The sequence below is a fragment of the Hyperolius riggenbachi genome, chromosome 3, assembly GCF_040937935.1.
Source record: "Hyperolius riggenbachi isolate aHypRig1 chromosome 3, aHypRig1.pri, whole genome shotgun sequence".
Taxonomy (NCBI): Eukaryota; Metazoa; Chordata; class Amphibia; order Anura; family Hyperoliidae; genus Hyperolius; species Hyperolius riggenbachi.
Window position 1 is genome coordinate 217071444 of NC_090648.1, and position 18059 is coordinate 217089502.

General features: G+C 45.8%; 1 protein-coding gene and 1 long non-coding RNA gene across 4 annotated transcripts in view; one reads left to right on the forward strand and one right to left on the reverse strand.

Annotated features, from left to right (window-relative positions):
• Positions 1 to 18059, forward strand: part of SEMA7A (semaphorin 7A (JohnMiltonHagen blood group)) — a 79607-nt gene that overhangs the window by 56723 nt on the left and 4825 nt on the right. For both annotated transcript variants that reach the window (XM_068275730.1, XM_068275731.1), the window contains one exon: positions 9842 to 9894. In XM_068275730.1, coding sequence (XP_068131831.1) covers positions 9842 to 9894 — 53 coding nt within the window. The remainder of the gene's footprint in view (positions 1 to 9841; positions 9895 to 18059) is intronic.
• The window catches only part of LOC137563367 (uncharacterized), a 173756-nt gene continuing 164864 nt past the window's right edge, over positions 9168 to 18059 (reverse strand). Inside the window, exon 6 of one of the 2 annotated variants that reach the window (XR_011030333.1) lies at positions 9168 to 9676. This is a non-coding gene — a long non-coding RNA (uncharacterized lncRNA). The remainder of the gene's footprint in view (positions 9677 to 18059) is intronic. The other variant, XR_011030334.1, reaches the window with a different exon arrangement.

The following is an 18059-nucleotide window of genomic DNA, read 5'->3' on the forward strand; positions in this document are numbered from 1 at the left end:
CGGAGCGACGGAAACAGCAGATGCTCGGATCTGCGGCTGATTGAAATCTTCGCCCTGCTAGCCAGGTAACCCCAAAACAGGGCGTAGATTTCAATCAGCTCTGTCCTAAAGTAGTTAAAGGGGAACTTGGTTACTCATACAAAACCTTCTGCTCTGGATAAACTAGAATATGCCATCTAGACCAAACAGACAAATAATAATTCTAATGAGATTAACCTTATAAAACTGCAAAGTAAGAAGAATCACGTAAATAGTGTATCTTGACCATCACTCAAATATTTTAAAGACCTAGTTCTGCCTCTTATTTATTTTAATGTATATGATAGTACATGTGCATTATTTAGCAAATTACAAAATTTTGTGCCCTGCACTTGTGTACCTTTTTCAATAAATACCGGTATATTGAAAGCACCTTTCTGGCTGCATCCAGTAACTCCTTATTGCCAGGATAATGAGAGTTCCTTAACCAGCTCAAAGAAGATCATCTGATCCAGCCCACCTCCTCCTACTGCTAAGTGAGATTTACTGTTCATGACCAACACAGCAAATTTATAAACGCTATATGTATATGCTTTTCAGTCTTACCTAGCTACATTTGACATTCACAGAAAGACAGCTTTGCAAACCCAGCAAGCCATAATAAAGCACTAATAATGCAACAACGGTGTAAGGCAGAAAACGGTGTAAAGAGCAGATTATGATATATATTCCACACAATTGGGCCCAGTACAATTTACCTTTTCTCTGAAGTTTTCTCCTAGACATCATTTTTAATCTTCTGTTTAAAATAACTTTTCAATTTGTATGTAATAAGATCAGTTTTCATCTATGAGACCACATCAAAAGTAATTTTGTGGAAAAAATTAGTACCAAACTTTTATTATATCAAAAGTCACAAAAAATTCCGTAATTAAATTCCTTGATATAATATAATTTGACACTGATTTTTGCATGAAATTACTTTTGAAGTGGTATCAAATACAAACCGATCCTCCTACATACAAATTGATTTGTTAGCGAGTGTGGTGGCGAACTCGAATGAGGATCCTACTACTTTCCTGAAACAAGTCTACTTTGGACTTACTCCCAACTATTATTAACATAAAATAACTTTTCAGCACCTTGCAATTGAAAAAGTACCAAAAAGTAGATTAAACATTACTGTCAGCATTATTCTGAGTATTAACTTGCTTGCTGGTGGCTTAAAAGGCATTTCATTGATAAGGTGTGAAAATATCACCTCGGAGGAAACTTAGGAGAAAAAGTGAATTGAATCGGGCCCAATATGCTTTAAAAAGCAAGTGCTAGAACATGGGCTTTATACTTGTGAATAAGATTATAACTTCCGACAGGTGTGTATTGCTGTATGAATTCTTAAAATGGAGATTGATTTTTACTTCCCCTTTTAATGACACAAGACACTAAGGCAGAGACCAGGGCCGAATTTACCATAAGGCACTGTAGGCCTGTGGCTTCTGGTGCCTTATATTGGAGAGGCGGCTCCCCTCCCCAAATGTCCCCCTACCTATTGGGAGTGCTTCTTTATACTGGGTTTGAGGCTCCTCTGGCTCCCTATACTACCTAGATCAATGGAGCTACCAAATACTGGGGAAAATCTGGCTACCTAGTCAGGGGAGGAGGGAAGCCTACATAATATGGCCATGTGGCCTGAGCTGAGGGGTGGAGTTTAGGGCACCAGAACGCCTGTGCCTAAAGGCTCCTGAGTTGTAAATCCGGCACTGGCAGGGACTCAGTGTAATTCTTCTCAAAACTGGGATCATCAATAGAAACATGTCAGAGGTTCTAAGCATTCCCTACTCCATGCAAAGTGGAACACAACGTTTGGCTGTAGTAATAATTTTGCATTCAATAAATTGTGACAGCTTTGCTAAAGATTGCATTTGAAGAAGTGAAACCAAGGGCATGTCTAGATTGGAGGTCAAGACGTCAAAAAGTCCCACCACTGAAATATATATCTAGTTTCTTGTTGCAAACGGTCTTTGATGCTGGTCACATGGTGAGATGTGGTTTGAAGATTCAGATCTGAGCAGTTGTGATCTTATCTCTGAGAAATTGCACTGGTCTTTAAAAAGCAACATTTATGGATGATTTCAAGAAAACAAGACGTCACTTAAAAAAAAACATTTCCCCCTCAAGGCAACAATCGCTTGTAGACTGTCAATTAAATAAAATATAAAGATTTGTCAGAAATACCATCAGGATAGATCAAATTTTGAATCTATGTTCAGATCACATCTTTCATGTGTGACCAGCATTGATGACCTGCCTTGTGAGTTATTTCTCCATTATCTATTTATCACCTTTTTCTACAGAATATTGTTTCAGCTACCAAAAAATAAAAGTTCTAAAAACATTGTTGATAGGAGTAGTACTCAGTGTTAAAGCTTAGTTAATCAGGCAGGAGAAATTTTTAATCAAGGTCCTTATCTTTTTCACACTTGGGCCTTGAGTCAATAATTTTTCTCACCTTTTCAGCCACCAGAAAGCAAAACGTACTCAAAATAGGTTGCCCCAAATTTACTTAAGTTTAATATTCCATTATTACGTTTTCTTACTACTTCTTAGTCATTTTTCTTTTCTTTTTTTTTCACTTTTAAGTTTTATTAGCAAAAAGTAAGAGAAAACATTGATAACATCTCCAGAAAGCACATGGTGCAAACATAGCAAGAGTTATCACAGACTGTTTTTAATTTCTAAATATTTGCTAAGTAATACAGGGTAATAGCAAAGATATAGCATTCAAAAATAGTAAACATGGCATAGAAAGGTGACAGAAAAGAAAATATTTCTTAGTCATTTTTCAACTGTTAGGTGCTGAATATGTATTGTATAGCTAAGATGAGAAACTGTTTCCAGTGAGAAAACTAATGAAATAAAGTTACGGTAACTGAATCAGGGCCCAGTTAACCTCCTTGCCGGTTATCCCGAGCTCAGCTCGGGGTAACCTGCCGCGGAGGATTCCTCAGGCCCTGCTGGGCCGATTTGCATAATTTTTTCTTGTTACACGCAGCTAGCACTTTGCTAGCTGCGTGTAACTTATGATCGCTGCCGCTCCGCGCCGATTCGCCGCAACCCGCCGCATCAGAGGGTGCCCCCCCGCCCCGAGACCCGTGCGCTGCCTGGCCAATCAGTGCCAGGCAGCATCGAGGGGTGGTTCGGGACTCCCTCTGACGTCACGACGTCGACGACGTCGATGACGTCAACGCGCCCGTCGCCATGGCGAAGGAGGAAGCCCTCATGGAAATCCCGTTCAGAACGGGATTTCCGGATGGGTATATGCGCCGGCGGCGATCAGCGCATTCGGGGGGACGCCGCAGGGAGGGGGGAAGCATGTAGCTAGCGCTAGGCTAGCTACATGCTAAACAAAAAAAAATGCAAAAAAACACCCTCCCTGCTGTGCGCAGCAAATTTTTATAACGGCAGGGAGGTTAAGAACCCAATAAAACAAAATAATGTTTTAGCACCTAACAATCAGAATCAGAATTTTATTTCGCCAAGTACAACATGAGTTATCCCTGGAATTGGTTTTGACACAACAGGATCGGTGGTGGTACATACAGTAGTAGATACATACAGCATATACTAGTATACACAGTAGATGGATACGATAGGAACAGTGCAACAAAGGCATAGAAATAAAGCATGGGTAGAAGCATGGGTATGAACTTGAAGAAGAAGCATGTCGCTTCGAAACAGCAGGCTGTAGTTGCCTTCAGCGCTATCTTTGTTATGTGATTTTATTGCACAAATAAAAGAGCTATCTTTTTCACTTTAGCGGTGCTGCTGATACTTCTTTTTTTGCTATTTTTGAACTTGATGAGCAACGAGTTCTAATCAGCTATAGCACGCTTGTCTCCGATTAGAGTGCTGGGTCAAACAACGTTATGTATTGTATAGATAAGATGAGAAAGTGTTTCCAGTGAGAAAACTAATGAAATAAAGTTACGGTAACTGAATCAGGGCCCAGTTAAGAAACCAATAAAACAAAATAATGTTTTAGCACCTAACAATCAGAATCAGAATTTTATTTCGCCAAGTACAACATGAGTTATCCCTGGAATTGGTTTTGGCACCACAGGATCGGTGGTGGTACATACAGTAGTAGATACATACAGCATATACTAGTATACACAGTAGATGGATACGATAGGAACAGTGCAACAAAGGCATAGAAATAAATCATGGGTAGAAGCATACATAAAAGCTGAGCCCCGTGGAAGGACCAGGGTGGCAATCCGCTGCCGCCCATTACACTCAAAATGCTTTGCATACTATACTTTTTGAATCAGATGCCCCCCGGTCTAACCCTAGGAGAGATACAGAGAGAAGAGAGGAAACAGGAAAGCAGTGAGAGAGAGAAAGAAATTGAAAAGGACAGTGATAAAAAGATAGAGTCCCCCCATGATTGTGGCGTAAGCTGATCGGTTAGTGTCCCACTGGCTGGCTTTGTCTGGATTGTGTCTGCTGTAGAGTCTGGTACCCAAAGTTAGGGATTGTGCTGGGCATTGCAGTGGCTGAGGTCGATGCATGACCCCTGCAATGCAATTGACTGTGACTTCCATGGAGGGCTGGGGCTGCAGTAGACTTACAACTAGGGTTAGTCCTGTGCTCAGGGCCGCCATCAGAAATTTTGGGGCCCCTCACAAATCATCAGTCCGGCCCCCCCCCCCCCCAAACTGAGAAATGTGCGCAGTCATTACATGTTGGCAGAGCTAGTTGGAGGCTTGCTCACGAATCACGAATAACCACGGTGGATACTCGTGATTCAAGTTAGCTCTAATTGCCACAGCTGAGCGGCTAGATGCGGCGGGGTTAATTACCCAGAACGCCGCTCTCCGCCCAGCGTTTCAACGAGGTGCAAGTGTCCGAATGGACGCGTTGCAAGCCTCGATATCGAGCACTTCCTCCTTCAAGCCGGAAGGAGGAAGTGCTCCATCATTTTTTTAGAACCTCCCAGTTTTATTTTCTGTTTAAAAAAGCTTAAAAAGTAGGTTTAATGCTATTGTCTCATATGGTAATGATTCAGCTTTTCCCATAGTCTCGCAGTTAGCAATCATGTGACCCCCAACAAGACAAATTCAGCAATCATGAGGCCCCCAACAAGACAAATTCAGCAATCATGAGGACCCCAACAAGACAAATTCAGCAATCATGAGGCCCCCAACAAGACAAATTCAGCAATCGTGAGACCCCCAACAAGACAAATTCAGCAATCATGAGGCCCCCAACAAATCATGAGGCCTCCAACAAATCATGAGGCCCCCAACAAGACAAATTCAGCAATCATGAGGCCCCCAACAAGACAAATTCAGCAATCGTGAGACCCCCAACAAGACAAATTCAGCAATCATGAGGCCCCCAACAAATCATGAGGCCCCCAACAAATCATGAGGCCCCCAACAAGACAAATTCAGCAGTCATGAGGCACATGAATAGACAGCATTTCACATAAATAGGCAGATTGCCCCCTTATTATGGTAGACACCTCTCACCTGGATTCTGACAGGGACCCCCAGGTTAGGTAGTGAGTGACATGGAGCCCTTTAGGCAGTGAGTGACAGGGAGCCCTTTTAGGTAGTGAGTGAGTGACAGGGAGCCCCTTTAGGTAGTGAGTGAGTGACAGGGAGCCCCTTTAGGTAGTGAGTGAGTGACAGGGAGCCCCTTTAGGTAGTGAGTGAGTGACAGGGAGCCCCTTTAGGTAGTGAGTGAGTGCCAGGGAGCCCCTTTAGGTAGTGAGTGAGTGACAGGGAGCCCCTTTAGGTAGTGAGTGTGTGACAGGGAGCCCCTTTAGCTAGTGAGTGAGTGCCAGGGAGCCCCTTTAGGCAGTGAGTGAGTGACAGGGAGCCCCTTTAGCTAGTGAGTGAGTGACAGGGAGCCCCTTTAGGGAGTGAGTGAGTGACAGGGAGCCCCTTTAGCTAGTGAGTGAGTGACAGGGAGCCCCTTTAGGGAGTGAGTGAGTGACAGTGAGCCCCTTTAGGTAGTGAGTGAGTGCCAGGGAGCCCCTTTAGCTAGTGAGTGAGTGCCAGGGAGCCCCTTTAGGCAGTGAGTGAGTGACAGGGAGCCCCTTTAGGCAGTGAGTGAGTGCCAGGGAGCCCCTTTAGGCAGTGAGTGAGTGCCAGGGAGCCCCTTTAGGGAGTGAGTGAGTGAGTGACAGGGAGCCCCTTTAGGGAGTGAGTGACAGTGAGGCCCTTTAGGTAGTGAGTGAGTGACAGGGAGCCCCTTTAGCTAGTGAGTGAGTGACAGGGAGCCCCTTTAGGGAGTGAGTGAGTGACAGGGAGCCCCTTTAGCTAGTGAGTGAGTGCCAGGGAGCCCCTTTAGCTAGTGAGTGAGTGACAGGGAGCCACTTTAGGGAGTGAGTGAGTGCCAGGGAGCCCCTTTAGCTAGTGAGTGAGTGCCAGGGAGCCCCATTAGGCAGTGAGTGAGTGACAGGGAGCCCCTTTAGCTAGTGAGTGAGTGACAGGGAGCCCCTTCAGGCAGTGAGTGAGTGCCAGGGAGCCCCTTCAGGCAGTGAGTGAGTGACAGGGAGCCCCTTTAGAGAGTGAGTGAGTGACAGGGAGCCCCTTTAGCTAGTGAGTGAGTGACAGGGAGCCCCTTTAGGGAGTGAGTGAGTGACAGGGAGCCCCTTTAGGTAGTGAGTGAGTGCCAGGGAGCCCCTTTAGCTAGTGAGTGAGTGCCAGGGAGCCCCTTTAGGCAGTGAGTGAGTGACAGGGAGCCCCTTTAGGCAGTGAGTGAGTGCCAGGGAGCCCCTTTAGGCAGTGAGTGAGTGCCAGGGAGCCCCTTTAGGGAGTGAGTGAGTGAGTGACAGGGAGCCCCTTTAGGGAGTGAGTGACAGTGAGGCCCTTTAGGTAGTGAGTGAGTGACAGGGAGCCCCTTTAGCTAGTGAGTGAGTGACAGGGAGCCCCTTTAGGGAGTGAGTGAGTGACAGGGAGCCCCTTTAGCTAGTGAGTGAGTGACAGGGAGCCACTTTAGGGAGTGAGTGAGTGCCAGGGAGCCCCTTTAGCTAGTGAGTGAGTGCCAGGGAGCCCCATTAGGCAGTGAGTGAGTGACAGGGAGCCCCTTTAGCTAGTGAGTGAGTGAAAGGGAGCCCCTTTAGGTAGTGAGTGAGTTACAGGGAGCCCCTTTAGCTAGTGAGTGAGTGACAGGGAGCCCCTTCAGGCAGTGAGTGAGTGCCAGGGAGCCCCTTCAGGCAGTGAGTGAGTGACAGGGAGGCCCTTTAGGTAGTGAGTGTGTGACAGGGAGCCCCTTTAGCTAGTGAGTGAGTGCCAGGGAGCCCCTTTAGGCAGTGAGTGAGTGACAGGGAGCCCCTTTAGCTAGTGAGTGAGTGACAGGGAGCCCCTTTAGGGAGTGAGTTAGTGAGTGACAGGGAGCCCCTTTAGCTAGTGAGTGAGTGACAGGGAGCCCCTTTAGGGAGTAAGTGAGTGACAGGGAGCCCCTTTAGGTAGTGAGTGAGTGACAGGGAGCCCCTTTAGCTAGTGAGTGAGTGCCAGCGAGCCCCTTTAGGCAGTGAGTGAGTGACAGGGAGCCCCTTTAGCTAGTGAGTGAGTGCCAGGGAGCCCCTTTAGGCAGTGAGTGAGTGCCAGGGAGCCCCTTTAGGGAGTGAGTGAGTGACAGGGAGCCCCTTTAGGGAGTGAGTGACAGTGAGGCCCTTTAGGTAGTGAGTGAGTGACAGGGAGGCCCTTTAGGGAGTGAGTGAGTGACAGGGAGCCCCTTTAGCTAGTGAGTGAGTGACAGGGAGCCCCCCCCCCCAGCCGCCGCCGCTGCTTCCCCTACCCTGCCAGCAGCCCAGCGTCAGACCTCAAGATCAGCGGCGACCCGACCAGTAAGAGCGGGCGCCGGACGCACCCGCTCTATATGCGGAAGTGATGTCACTCCCGCATATCAGTGCGGGCGCTGGATCCTAGCGCCCGCACTATTGTCGCCGCCTGATTGGGGTCTGATGCGGCGGCTAGAGGGATGGAGGGAGGGAGCAGCGGCCAGAGGGGTTGAGCGGCGGCCGGGCGGCACCCGCAGCACCTGCCAGGGCCGCGGCGGGGATGGGGCCCCCCTGCAGGCCCCGGGCCCCGTGACGGGAGTCACGGATGTCCCCCCCTGATGGCGGGCCTGCCTGTGCTGGATCTATAGCTTGGTGGATACTTGGAGTGCTGCTTGATGGAGTGCAGTGAGGTAGATGGTGGCAGTTCCCTGTCCTGTCCCTGAACCCCTCACTGCAGTCCTGGCTCAATAACTGGTGCAAAATCACAATCAATAAATCCGTACATTGACTTCATTCCAATGTGTTTCCAGTCTAAAAGATGAAACACGTTTTTCAAGATTCTTACAAGGCCACATGGTTACAGAGTTCAGGTTTATTTAAAAACTCGATTGTGGGAATATGGATTCATTTAAAGGACCACTATCGCAAAAAATAGGCAGTTAAAATCTGACAGAACCGACAGGTTTTGGGCCAGTCCATCTCCTCATGGGGAATATTCTCAGGATTTTCTTTATGTCCTGGACAGCAGCTGCAAAGTCTAACTGACATAATAGTGTGCAAGTGAGTAGGGAGGGAGGCTGGTATCTTACTATTTTGGCAGTGAAACTGCTGTTCAGGAAATGTTGTTGAAGACAAATAAAACCCTGAGAATCTCCCATGAGGAGAGATGGACTAGACAAAAACTTGTCGGTGCTGTCAGATTTTAACTGCCTACTTTTTTTGTGATAGTGGTCCTTTAAATGAATCCATATTTCCACAGTCGCAATAGTAGTACTTTAAAGTTATTTTGCCATTCCATTTAATAAACTGTAAGCCATGCAGCCGCAGGAGCCGTTTTGGGGGCAGGAGGGGTCGCAGCATGAGGGCAGTGCATTGGCCACCGACATCGGCGGGGAGGGGGGCCACTCCCCTCCTCCCTCACATTGGGCTCTCCCCTCAGCGCTGCGACCCCTCCTGCCCCCCAAACGACCCTGAGCGGGCCCCAGAGGGGGGGGGGGGGAATCCAAATTTTCGCAGGGGGCCCAATAATTTCTAGTTACCCCCCTGACTGTAATAATTTGAAAACACCTTGATCATATGATAAGTCGCAGGTGGCATTTCTTGAGGTGTTCCTTTAACATTCTTCCATGTAAAATCCTCTATTATTGCCCAACAACGCACGTGTTGAGTGGGTTGCACTATGTCACCTATCTAAGTACCGATACAATTTCCATGTGCTGCTTGCGCACATCAATTTTACTGCTGCTTTGCAAATTTACCCCAGTATGTCTTATCAGAAAGGATCTGATTCAGTTGAGCACTTTCATCTTTTTATTTATCTTTTCTCACCAGTTAAAGTACACCTGACGCATATTCCAAAAAATTGCTATATACTTATGCTGGGGGACCTCACGGGCTATGGGGGGGCTGGGGGAAGCCCCAGGTAAGTCCAGATTTCTTTTTTAGGGCACTGCTCAGGGTCCCTTGAAGGCTCTGGATAGCATAATCTTCCTGGTCCTCTCTCCATCCTGTTCTTCCAGCGCGGTCCTCCAGTGAAGTTCAGCAACCAAATACCTCTTTGTCCCTCCTAGGACAGCGTTCGGAAGTACTCGCAGCCCTGAGTGCTTCTGAAGAGGACACATCCATACTGCGCATTCCTGAGCCCAACTGTCTGAGAGGAAGTGCCCAGAGAGACCAACACTTCTAAATTGAAATAAAAAAAAATATATAAACATCAGACACATGCAGGGGTTGGGGGAGTTGGAAAGCCATCTTAATTATTCTGGTCATAAATAGATTTTAAACCAATGGGTATGGGAATGTAAATTAGCCATGGTTAATGCTCTGTGAATATTTGTCTTTTAACAGCTCCAGAGTATTGCAGAATTTGGCTCATGATGACAAGTGCAATGATGAAGCAGGTGAGTGAGTACCTGGGTATTGTGTGATTATAAAATGTGTACCTAAACTCCACTGGGCCAAATGGAAAATATGAACCAAGATAAAGGTCATTTTAAAGTGTACCTGAGGTGACATGTGACATGATTAGATAAACATGTGTATGCACAGTGCCATCATATTAGTAACTAGACTGTGTTTCTTTTTTTACCTGAAAGAGTTAACCTTCAGGCATGCAAGTGACAGTTTGTCAGAGCCTTCTTGGATGATAGCAAAACACTCACTGATAAGGAATTACAGCTATAAAACTTTTTTTCTGCAGAAAAGAGCTTCTGACTGCAGGGGACAGATAAGAAAAAAAAGTCATTAGTTCACATATTTTAGCTCTGGGACTGACATTGAGCAGAGACAGTAAAACATTAAATCCACTTTGTAAGTGTATAAACATAAACTAAAACAGGGGGGTATTTAAAAAACATCATTTTTAGGAGTAGGAGGATAGATACAATTTTTAATCATCAGTTTATTTTCACCTAGGTTCACTTTAAGCCACATATAATACAACATTGAGTCTGGAAAGCAATGTGAAAGCAACTGAATTCTGTATCACTTCTTAGGCATGAAAAAAATAATTGGTCTGGACTAGTTAAGCTTCCTTTTTGGCACAGGTGTGATGGATTCACCATTCATGGACCCACCATTTGCACGAAAATACGCGCAAAGGGGCATGCTCCGGAATTAACCTTGAAGAGACACTGAAGCGAAAAAAAAATATGATATAGTGAATTGGTTGTGTACTATGAATAATTACTAGAAGATTAGCAGCAAAGAAAATATTCTCATACTTTTATTTTCAGATATATAGTGTTTTTTCTAACATTGCATCATTCTATAATATGTGCAGATTACACAACACTCAGCATTCAAAATAAGTCTTTCAGAGCAGTCTGTGAAGTAATGACCTCTCCTCTAGCAGAGAAAAAGTAAACAGTTTACTTACAGTTGAGATAATAAAAGTCAGATAACAGCCCTCTCCACGACTAACTTAGTCGGAAAGCTTAATGGCTTGTTTGCATAGAGATAACAACTGGAGTTTCTCAACTCTTCCTGTACTGGAAACAATTAGACTGATGTATCTGATCGTAATGTTTTATTTCTTAGCTGTGCTACACATACAAATCATAATATTGTAAAGCGCTGCGGAATATGTTGGCGCTATATAAATAAAAAATAATAATAATAATAATATCATAATTTTTTTTCCGCTTCAGTGTCTCTTTAAAGAGAATCTGTATTGTTAAAATCGCACAAAAGTAAACATACCAGTGCGTTAGGGGACATCTCCTATTCCCCTCTGTCACAATTTCGCCGCTCCCCGCCACATTAAAAGTGGTTAAAGACAGTTTTAAAAAGTTTGTTTATAAACAAACAAAATGGCCACCAAAACAGGAAGTAGGTTGATGTACAGTATGTCCACACATAGAAAATACATCCATACACAAGCAGGCTGTATACAGCCTTCCTTTTGAATCTCAAGAGATCATTTGTGTGTTTCTTTCCCCCCTGAGGGGGGAGTGCATAGCAGAACCACAACACTGAAGAACTTGGCAGCCTTCCAGACACAGGCTGACAAGTCTGACAAGGGAAAGATACATTGATTTATTACAGAGACTGTGATAGTACAAAGTGCTGCAGTAAGCCAGAACACATTAGAATAGCTTTTGGAACTTGTAGGATGATAAAAAACAGGATGCAATTTTTGTTACGGAGTCTCTTTAAGGTTTCGTTTTTGTGTTTCTGTCAGGAGTCAGGAATTACAGTTCAGAGCTTTCTACAGGAAATGTAGTGCTTACCACAAAAGCGACAATGGAGCCATAAAAAAAAACCTTCTACCATAGCCAACAATGTGACATGGTGGAGCCTAGCAGGCCTCCCGATATGGACATTACAGGCTTTCTGATAAGCTGGAATCCAGACCAAAGCCATAAATCTCCATCAGGCAGTGTAACGATTGTGGAACTTTCTCCGTGATCAGCGCACAACGCGTGCGCTGACACGGCGGAAATCCTCCACAAGCGTATATTTGCAGGCACCCAGCAAAAGGTGCTATGCACCTGTAGAGGGAAAATTCCTCTCGGCAGATGGCGCTGGGGAGTGCAGAGGAACCAATCCTCTGTACCTCCACAAATGCCAGACAGGAATTGTACGAAGCGCAGAACGAGAATGAGACGAGCAAAGGGACAGGTTGTATGTGTGTGCGCCAACCTAGTCGCCACCCCGCGACAGTGCACACACAACAGCAGATATGAAACAGAAACGCGATCGCGAGAGGTGCGATCGCCAGATGTGACACAAGGCAGATCAGAACAGAATACGAGGTTAGCAAAGGCACAGCAAATAATACAATGAGGAGATACGGAAAATAACAAACGCTAGCTAACCGCGAACACCGCACTCATTCGCAACAGTGCACGCGGTTATGCGCGGTCTCCACGTGATAAGCACAATAGAGACAAGCACGCCTAACTAACCCTTAACAGACAAACATGAAACAGAGGACGCAAGCGCTTGCTTAACGGTTACCTCACCGAGCCTCCAGCAAGCGTAGCAGACAAGACAGACACACGAAAACAGGGACAAGCGAGAGATAGGATCCACAGCACTAGAGAAAGTGGCTAGTGCGATCCAGGTACAGAGTAGCAGAACAGAAGGATCCACAGCACTAGCGGAAAGTGGCTAGCGCGATCCCAGGAGACAGAACAGAAGGATCCACAGCGCTAGCGAAAAGTGGCTAGCGCGATCCCAGGAGACAGAACAAAAGAGATAGCTGGTAGCAACCGCTGCACCAGCTATACTCCAAGAACAGAGATCAGAACCATTTCCTGTCGACCACCGTTGGGACAGGACAATGGCAACAGAACAAACAAACAGATAAACAATCCTAACTGCACTAGGGAAAACCTGCCTAGCGCAGATTCAGGAATTACTCTAAGCTGATCTTCAAACAGAGAGTAAGGCTGACACCCCACCAGGAGTATTACATAGGACGGAATCCATATGAACAGCCAAGCATTGTGGGACACACATAGTACTTATAGTACACGCCTCCAATGAATGTGGCCAGGCAATTTGCATGACAACGTATGCAAATACCTCAGCAAGCACAAGCTGCAAAACTGACAGAATCTCTTCTTTCCAGAGTCCTGCAGCATGCAAACCTACACAATGGTCAAAAAGCTGCCTGCCTGGACAGGCAGCTGAGCAAATCATCACAGTACCCCCCCCCCCCCCTTCCAGGGTCGAATTCCAGATGACCCTCAAAACTGCTATTAGCAACAGACTCAAACTGAAGACTCATGAAGGTCGGGACAGCCCGACAAGGTCCAATTCCAGAGTCAGTCCAACCGAAACCGACCTCATCGGAAACAGAAGCCACCAAAACATGCCCATCAGCACTACAAGTCTTAGCGTAACACCATCAGGACTGTGGATACCAGAGAAGAAGCCACCGAAACCCTCCAGACAATACCCACCACCTTCCAAGGAGCGTCCGAAAATACCAAATCGAAGTGTCCCTTACAACACAAAAGCCACCATTGATCTTATCCAGGGTACCAAGCAAAATTTCTCCCGGAATCTCCCAGAACCTTTTGAAGCTCCACAGAGATCCCAAGAGGGCAGAACAATCACCAGGCTCACATGGAGAACTATCAAGAACCCCTATGGAACCAATGACAATTCCAGACTCAGAATTACGAGGACACCCATCAAGATCAAGACTTTCAGGGACCACTTCTGGGCATGCAAGCAGGCAGGCTAAATCAGAACATGTCTCCACCGAGGAAGCATCTGAGTATGCTGGTAACCGAGGCACACTTGGGCTTTTTGGGTCACAGAGCACATTGGGGTACACCAGCACAGGAGAAACCTCAGGACATGTTGGGGAACTGCCAACCTCAGAGTCCGACACGAGGAAACCAAAACCAGGACCAGGCAGAAAATCATCACGAGCAATGGTCTCAAACACTGGACTTTCAAAAGAAGACTCGGATTCAAATTCGGAAATTTCTGTGACTGCAATATCATCATTGACTACACATGACTGAAGCTCCACCAGAGCTGAAAAGGTAGCCAGCAAGGCAGCAATGCCTAAGGAAGAGGGCAACACCTCAGAAGGACTTGGGGGGCAGGAGACATCTCCTACAAGTTCTGCACCCTTTGGAAGGAACTCGGAGACCTCCAGAACATCAAACAAGACCTCAGGAACATCATTTTTCAAGTTTTCTAAGAAGGATTCTGTACTATCCATGTTACAGGGCAAAACTGGAACTTTATTTTGTGAACAGGGCAGATGTCCCAGGGAAGGTTCCACCATAAACGGAGACTGAATTTCATCATCATGAGTGGAATGTACAGGAATATTCACTGTACCACACACTGACTCCCTAACTTTAATCTCGCTGCACCCAGAATTCTGCGTAGCAGTCAAACTAGCTTGCAACTCCAAAACTGCAGAAAAACAGCTAAAAATAGCAGCAATACCTAGACGAGCCTCTAGGGGCAGGGCAGGAGATATTGTACAAGGCAATATTGACTCATCCAGAGTACAGGGTGGAGAGTCAGAACTTTCTTCAAAACAAGAAAGGGACTCCCAAATGTCAGTGTGATTGGACATCATTTTGTTATTCATGGTACAGGGCAGGCTCAGAGAAACTTTTTCTGGACCCAGCAGAGCTGTTTCAGAGTCAGATTCGCAAAACCGAAGCGCTGTCTCACTCTTAGATTCGGCTAACAATGTCAAATCCGAGGAGCCAGAACGCAAAACCTACGAATCAAAAATCGCTTTAGGTTGCGAAACTGACGCTTCCATAGCGCAAACCTCCGATCTGCGGAGCAGACTGCAAGGCATCTAAGACCGAAACACTGGAGCAACTGTCCCCAGGCAACGGGCCCTTACAGGTGTGAACAGGGTGAGACAGAGACTCACCTGCAGAAGAAATAGCGACATCAACAGGATAAACTTTATTAGGCACATTCATTTTACTTTTGACGCTGCACAGTCGAGAAACTTTCCCCATAGCAGGGTCACAGATGGAAGATCTCAAAGATCTGTTTCTAAATGACAAAGGATCCCACACATCCTTGAGGAAACCGGCAGACTCATGCCGATCACAATCTGCAGGAACATCCGAGAAACAGGCATCAGATCGCACAGATTCAAACTGCACACTGTCAGGAGAGAATCCTTCAGGATTCGCACAGGAATCAACCACAGCAGCATACTCATTCATTTCAGATTGCACAAAGTCAAGACTCTCATGCTTTACCCCAGAAAGACAGGAACAATCATCCGACAACGATGTCTCTTTATTGGAATCAATTGGTTGGTGTGTGTGCAACTCATCCAAAATCGTTTGCCATACATAGATCACCAGATCCACATCATCCTTGTCACATTCATTGGAATCAATCAGAAGGTACATAGAATCGAGACAAGCATTCAAGACATCTTCGCTTTTTGCGATGTAAAAATCGCAAAAGGCTTTCCAATCAAAATCGAATTCCTCCAGCAAGGCCCCAACATCCCAGGAAGCAAATGGGGGTTCAAACAGGCCAGTATCCAGATAATCTCCATAGGGGTGGAGTTCAGGAACAAGAACAGATTTTTTAACTGCTTTAATATAGTGTGCGATCCTACCTATAGCAGGATCCACATAAGCTCTGGATTGAGACAAAAAACCAGGAGACAGATCAACATCATTGTTATACTGAATGGTTTTGCACATTTCAGACTTCACAGAAATAACCTCTTTATTTGTGGTTGCTATGGGTAACGGATCTTTCCGCTGGGAAGCCTTCCTAGATCTTTTACGTTTAGACTTAGAGGCTTTGGATGGCTGCTTTTTAAAACCTGAAGTGGCAACTGACACATTGAACTGATTGTCATACTGAAAGGTTTTGCATGGAAGGGAAAGATCAGCTGACTTATCAGCAGCTACACAATCAATCAGAGCAGGTGGTAAGCTAGGCAGTTTAAACCAGTGAGAAAATATCACTGCAAGAAACTGATACAGATTATCATTCCAAGAATTGGTTTTTAGCACATCATATGCCCAGGTGAACAAATCGTTTTTTAAGAGCACATAGGCAAACAGAAGAGCCGACGTGGACGGATCAGAAATCTGAAAGGTGGGATTCAGACAAAACCTCACACATTCAGAAAGAAATTCCGCCTTGGTCTCTGAATTAAGTCTTTTAAAGCTCTTAAAGACACAGGACCCAAACTCGACAAAATCGTACAAATCGGTATTTCCGTCTACACTGGGGTTTTGGGTTGGGCTGTTCATACTGTAACGATTGTGGAACTTTCTCCGTGATCAGCATACAACGCGTGCGCTGACACGGCGGAAATCCTCAACAAGCGTATATTTGCAGGCACCCAGCAAAAGGGTGGAAAATACGCAGAGGGAAAATTCCTCTCGGCAGATGGTGCTGGGGAGTGCAGAGGAACCAATCCTCTGTACCTCCACAAATGCCAGACAGGAATTGTACGAAGCGCAGAATGCAATCGCAAGAGAGGCGATTGCGAATGAGACGAGCAAAGGGACAGGTTGTATGTGTGTGCGCCAACCTAGTCGCCACCCCGCGACAGTGCACACACAACAGCAGATATGAAACAGAAACGCGATCGCGAGAGGTGCGATCGCCAGACGTGACACAAGGCAGATCAGAACAGAATACGAGGTTAGCAAAGGCACAGCAAATAATACAATGAGGAGATACGGAAAATAACAAACGCTAGCTAACACGCACTCATTCGCAACAGTGCACGCGGTTATGCGCGGTCTCCACGTGATAAGCACAATAGAGACAAGCACGCCTAACTAACCCTTAACAGACAAACATGAAACAGAGGACGCAAGCGCTTGCTTAACGGTTACCTCACCGAGCCTCCAGCAAGCGTAGCAGACAAGACAGACACACGAAAACAGGGACAAGCGAGAGATAGGATCCACAGCACTAGCGAAAGTGGCTAGCGCGATCCAGGTACAGAGTAGCAGAACAGAAGGATCCACAGCACTAGCGGAAAGTGGCTAGCGCGATCCCAGGAGACAGAACAGAAGGATCCACAGCGCTAGCGAAAAGTGGCTAGTGCGATCCCAGGAGACAGAACAAAAGAGATAGCTGGTAGCAACCGCTGAACCAGCTATACTCCAAGAACAGAGATCAGAACCATTTCCTGTCGACCACCGTTGGGACAGGACAATGGCAACAGAACAAACAAACAGATAAACAATCCTAACTGCACTAGGGAAAACCTGCCTAGCGCAGATTCAGGAATTACTCAAACAGAGAGTAAGGCTGACACCCCACCAGGAGTGTTACATAGGACGGAATCCATATGAACAGCCAAGCATTGTGGGACACACATAGTACTTATAGTACACGCCTCCAATGAATGTGGCCAGGCAATTTGCATGACAACGTATGCAAATACCTCAGCAAGCACAAGCTGCAAAACTGACAGAAGCTCTTCTTTCCAGAGTCCTGCAGCATGCAAACCTACACAATGGTCAAAAAGCTGCCTGCCTGCACAGGCAGCTAAGCAAATCATCACAGGCAGCTTCACAGAGAGTAGCAAACAGATGCCAAAGGTGGGCAGAGGGAGAAGGAATATAACGATAACTATAATCAACCTAGGAATAAATATATGTGTCAAATATATTTTATCTAGATTAATGCCAGTCGCATGAAAATTAGCGATATTGGCCAAGTTGGACACGACATAAATGTGTCCAGGCAATAATCGTCCTTGCACATTCTGCCACAGACATATAACACCTTCTCCGTTATAACACATAATAACTACACCATGTTTGATACCTATAAACACCAGAGAACCTAATGAATCAATAATTATTTGCATCGACACTGCATCAGTGTTGATGCAAATAATTGCCACCGAGAATTATTATTTACAGACATTTCATATCTCTTTCTGTTCTAATAAGGGGGGGCGGAATTGGATAATGTGCCAGGGTTTGGCAATCTCTCATTACAATCTCCACCCAGCAGAGAGAGGGTTAAAAGTCTGTGCTGTAGATTCACAAGGGTCCTCCAATGCTGATCCATCTGGTAGCCGATCGGACCCGGCTCAACTCCTTTGTACTTTGGACTATGAACAAAG